A 5,237-nucleotide genomic window follows, 5' to 3' on the forward strand; every position below is an offset into this window, starting at 1 on the left:
GTCGATGATAAAAATAAACTATAAGTGACCTAAGTATTTGGGTGTCCTTGAGAGGCGAGCGCCCTCAAGGACTGTTGAGCAGTCAAGGATGGGAAGCGGGGCAAGGAGATTCAAAAAAGCTTTGTCGTTGGCAGACAAAGATTCTTCTGAAGGATCGGTAATCCCATTGGGCTTCTCCGTCCAGTAAAGGGGAAAAAGGGCAGTCCGTCCCTGAGGGTGAAGGCCTCTGGATAGGCGGGGTGAACCGCCACACGGAAGTATCTTCGGGCAAAGGAGGACTTCGCGTTGCTTTTATGGGATTCAAACACTTACGGCCGGCTCGGGCCTTTAAAGAGATCCATCCTCTATTTTTGATGGACTTGGGGTCAGCATCGTAGAGGTAGAAGAAGCTGGTGGGAGATGGGGCGGTGCCAACAGCGGCGCACAGGATTTCAAAGCACCGGATGAAGGCCCAGGCGTTGGGGTGGAGTTGACAAGGAGCCGCGTTGATATCGCGGAGGACGGTTTGAACAAAGGGCGAGAAGGGAAGCCTGACTCCAAGCTCGCCAAACATATATTCATACGCAAAGAAAAAGTGGGATCTCTTTACGTCGCCGTTGATCTTATGAAGCCAGGGGCGGTCCTCAGCACTGCAGGTCCAAATCCTGAGTTTGGCGTTCATTTCGTCATCGTCAGACAAACCGCCAAGGTTTCTCACGAATTCCACGATAGGATCACTATCCTGGAAAACGGAGGGTTGGTCTATAGCCTCGTGGGTGGGTGCCCTCTGAACTGGAAGGGGCAGAGTCGCGAAAGTTTTCAGTCTAAAAGGAGGGATCTCCGGGACCTCTAAACGGAGGCCGCCGGCTGCGGTAGAGTCAGGGTCGCTCCCAGAAGAAGATGAGGTGTGATTGGGGGAGTTAGGGTTTGAAGCCATCCTTCGCAATGAAATGAGGAAAAGGAAAAGACGAGCAGAGATAAGATGCAGAGATAAGGAAACAGGGACATACCGGGCAAGGATGTGAAGAGTGGGTAGCGGAAAGGGTGAAAAGCGACGGCACCAGTGCGGAAGTTGGAAGAAGGAGCTTGGTAAGCGATTAGAGAAGTAAAGAGAGGTCTCGGAAAGGGGTGATAGTAGGGAAGAAGGGTTTTTATAGGCAAAGGGGGGAAGCTGGAAGGGTGACGCGTGTTGGACGCGTGTGGAAGGTTGGAAGTCATTATGGCTTTTGGGAAATGGGACGCGTGTGATGGGAAGTTACGGCGCAGGATTGGACAAGTTATGAGGAGTGAGGTGACGGTTGCGGAGAAAGAGGAAAACTGATGTAACTGACATATCACATGGGGCAGTTAGAGATTTGAAAGGTTTTTTGAAAAAAGGGAAAGCGCGAAAGGCCCCGCCACCATGAAGTCTAAATGCCATCGCCTAACAAATGGTGTCGCCAATGGAATCTAGTCGCCCGCCAAGGGCACCGCCAGCTAACACTTGGACGTTCAATACATGATTAACACCTGTCACCTAGCTCGCCGACTAATCGTCAGTACAAAACGATTGTCCTCGCCGCCTGTGGACTAGTGGACTTGCCAGGCTGGGTTGCTCGCCAAGACCAGTGGACTGGGCGGCTAAAGATGCTTGTTTCCTTTTGCTTACGCCATGTTGGCGACGTAGTTTTCTTCTTTTTTCTCAAGCCATGTTGGCAGCTTAGATTCCAGTACACCATATGGTGCATTTAAAAGCATTTAAAAGACACACTTAGCTCTCATACTTCGAGCTCGGTGTCTTGTGGACTAGTGGACTGGGCGAGCCCCTAGAGGGGCAACGCCCAGGGTTCAGCCCGCCCAAAAGCGCGTGCCTGGCCTTAAATCGGGTCTCAACCTCAGAGGCCCAATTGGCCCAATGGGTAGTACCCAAACCCTATAAATAGGAAGTAGATACCAATTGTAGAGGAGTTTTACTCATTTTATGAAATAACACATGAAATTCAGCACTCTCTCTCTCATTCTCATTCTCTCTCATTAGCACATTCTTCCACTCCCAGGTACTATCTCTTCCTCAATGTTCATTCCCAGAACAGTAGGCTCTTATAGGCTTATAGCCACCGCTTAACATTGAAATTTTTTCACAGAAATAGCCAAAAACAGACGCAATTGTGCGTACGTAGCAGTTGTATTTTCGGCACAATTGCTTAACCGTCGCTAGACACCCATGGCGACTACCCTCCATTTTGTTGACGTGTTATCCTCATATGTCAGTCGTAAACTTCTCCCTAAATAATAAGTGTGTTCAAGTAACATTTTGTAAAAATATATATAGAGATATGTTATTTTTCTATATTGATAGTTAATTTGAATGGTAGTCAAACTGAGCCTAATACTCCACTAAACATTACACAATATGATGAAGGTGATACTTTTCTTTCCATTTATTTTTTTTTCTTTAATTGTCACTCCTAATCTTTTTTCAAAAATACTTAATAGTAAAGTCTTTGGCCCCTTTAGGCCTTCAATATTGGCACAACAGAGATATATGTACTAACGAGAAAGAAAGAGAGAAACCGGTGAGCGGGAAATAACCAATCTCATTTGCATGCAACCGAAAGAAGAAAAACACGAAAATTCTCTTATATATCAGATATACCTAAAAATTCATGGTAGCATATACCGATCGAGGATACACAAAAAGGGAGATGGAATCTTTTACTACTTTAAAAAACAAAAGAATGATACAATTAATTCTTGGCAAGAAAGGATGATGAGACATCACACACAGAATCTTTTTTAGTTCTCTTTTGTTCCTCGTTCCTTTTGCCTTTTGTATTTAAACCAGTGTCCCCATCCTGCATTCTTTTCTAACATGATATCCTCATCAAACTCCTCTTTAATTTGAATGTAATTTTATAATATAAAGATGAAGATAATTAAAGAGATTGAGGGGAAAAAGATAAGCCGTTGTCAAGATACAGAAAGCAAAAGAGGTTCCAAAAGCAAAGCAATTAATGGAGAAGGCTGAGAGTTGTTCAGTGGCTCATGACCAATGCGATGCTACTGAGGTTGACAAACTTTTAATTTATTTATTTACCTGCGTGAGAAAAAAAAATCAAAAAAAGGAACCATGTTAATGCCAAGCCATTCCTGCGTGGTATTTTCTAATGTATGCAAGTAATTAATAATCAATTATATAAAAATAAAAGTAAAAGGATAAGAGAAAATAAATACATGGTATTAATTTACCTTGTCCCCCACAAATCCTCCTCACGAAAGCAAGGAAAATAACAAGTATAGCTACACCTGCTAGTAATCCAATAATTATGGCAAATGTCTTCTCACCATCGCTGTTGTTCGATTTACCTGCTAAAATAAGTTAGGTAAATCAATTTTCAGGAAAAAGTAATTGTTTCCTTTTCTTGTCTTTTAAGATACAATCTGATATACTATGAAATTTAGGACCTGACACCCACTAATTATCTTGTTAAAGTGACCCAAAAAGCAAAAGAGACATTAAAAAGAATGTTCACATGATGTTCATAGGTCATACACGAATCTCGCTATTTAAATAAAAGAAAGTAACCAAAGTAAACCTGATTTTTTTTATAAGCAAAGTAAACCTGATTTATTATGTTTACATTTTTTTAAATGATTCATACTTCATAGAATATCCAGATAATTGGATAAAAAAATTCAACAAAATTTTCCCCAAACATAGAGAATAAAAAGACAACGCATAAAAGGGCAATTAAATAACCTAAGTTTCAAAAATTAGCATTATGAGAAGAAGTAGCAACTCAACACTCTATTTTTAACATTTTTTTCATTGATTCGTTGTGATTTATGCTTACCGAATTGAAAGAGAAAGTTCACATATCTAGTGAAATCCGCACAAAATATCAACCAATCAACAAGTGGATGTTAAAAAGGAAATGTTAAAAGTGTCGCCGTGTTGGTAGCATTTTTCTTTTAACATTTTTTTCATCTTGACAGTTTTTGCACTTCAGAAATTCAAATCATATGTGAGAATGACACCCAAAAAAAAAAGTTTCTTTTTTATTTTTTGTTCATAAGTTTTAGGGTCTTACCATGGGCCTTGGTGTAAGCATGGGCCCCAGCATTGGAGTACCTGGCGTAACACTTGACCAAGAACATATCTCCGTAATCCGCAGCAGCGCACTCGCTCCTCAGCCGGCGGATAGCCTCCGAAACGCAATCCTGGCACTCCGCATAGCTCAAATCCCCGGTGCACTGCGCCACGCCCGTCAACCCGCCTGCCCCACCAACCCGAAAGTACCCGCCCGAGCCCGCGAGCCCGGACAGAACCGCATCCCTCTCGCCGAGGCTGTACCCGGCGGAGGGCCCGCACTTCCTCAGCACCACTGTCTTGTCTTCGGCCCCCAAGAACTTGGCATTGTCGTACTTCACGTAGCATCCCTCGAGCTGGACTGCGCCACCGCGCGCCTCCTGACACAAGACTCCAGCACGAGAGACCGCGCGGGAGATGCAGGTGGCGCAGTCCGGCATGGAGATGTCACCGCGGCACTGGTAGAGGCCGTAGGCGACATCGTCAGCACCTACAACGGTGTAGTTGTTGTAGGAGGAGTAGGTGGCTGAGTTGACGAGGGAGGTGAGGAGCGAGTTGAGGTTGAGCTCGTATGGGGAGTTTGGGGTGTACCTTTGCTGTGTGCACCCGCCGTAGAGGAACAAGTCTAGCTGGGAAGACGAGAGTGAAAGAACAATGAGATTGGCGAAGATTAAGAGAGAGAGGCTCGTTTTGGTTTTGGCCATGTGTGAGTGTGAGTGTGATGAGAGAAGGAACGAGCTAGCCAGAAGTTGAATATGTGTTGACGTACGTAGTAAGAGAGAGGTTGATATATATTCTTATATAATAAGAGTTAGAAGTTGAACCTCGCATGGCATGAGTACAGAAATATATGCATGTTGTGTTTCTAGCTAATGGACAATGATAATCATGGTGGGTTTGATTTGATAATTGATAGTATATTAGCTAGTGTTTGGTAAATGGAGAAGAGAAGACTCGTAGATCCCCTATTGGCTCATCTACGGCAAAAATTTTGATGTGTCATTTTTTGTAATTTGTTCGTGGAAAATGTTGGGTTTACATTATACTCACCCGATGAGTATATACACACAAAAGTAATAAATCAATAGAAGAGAAAGAAGTACTGAATTTTAATATATAATGTGTTTTTAAATCTTGTGCTATGAAGCCCTTATTATGCGCAAGGTTTAAAGAGAGGTCAGATGAATTT

At 43.2% G+C, this 5,237-nt stretch overlaps 1 protein-coding gene across 2 annotated transcripts; it reads right to left on the minus strand.

The window, feature by feature from the left end:
- Nucleotides 1-2,575: 2,575 nt before the first annotated feature.
- On the minus strand, nucleotides 2,576-5,014 carry LOC130726628 (plasmodesmata-located protein 7). 2 transcript variants are annotated; one of them, XM_057577931.1, is made up of 3 exons: nucleotides 4,050-5,014; nucleotides 3,208-3,324; nucleotides 2,576-3,055 (listed from the first exon to the last, which is right to left on the minus strand). In XM_057577931.1, exons 1-3 carry the CDS (start codon nucleotides 4,750-4,752, stop codon nucleotides 3,048-3,050), a joined length of 828 nt encoding a protein of 275 aa, XP_057433914.1. In that variant the 5' UTR covers nucleotides 4,753-5,014; the 3' UTR covers nucleotides 2,576-3,047. The 2 variants fall into 2 exon arrangements, with proteins under 2 accessions (XP_057433914.1, XP_057433913.1); XM_057577930.1 differs by having other exon boundaries at nucleotides 3,208-3,327; nucleotides 4,050-5,002.
- Between the last annotated feature and the right edge of the window lie 223 nt (nucleotides 5,015-5,237).

Source organism: Lotus japonicus, chromosome 6 (assembly GCF_012489685.1).
Source record: "Lotus japonicus ecotype B-129 chromosome 6, LjGifu_v1.2".
Classification (NCBI taxonomy): domain Eukaryota; kingdom Viridiplantae; phylum Streptophyta; class Magnoliopsida; order Fabales; family Fabaceae; genus Lotus; species Lotus japonicus.

Coding starts and splice junctions, on each gene's coding strand:
- LOC130726628 (XM_057577930.1), bottom strand. CDS start 4,752: ATGGCCAAAACCAAAACGAGCCTCTCTCTCTTAATCTTCGCCAATCTC. Junction 3,328..4,049: donor TGCTTACACCAAGGCCCATG/GTAAGACCCTAA, acceptor AACTTATTTTAG/CAGGTAAATCGAACAACAGC.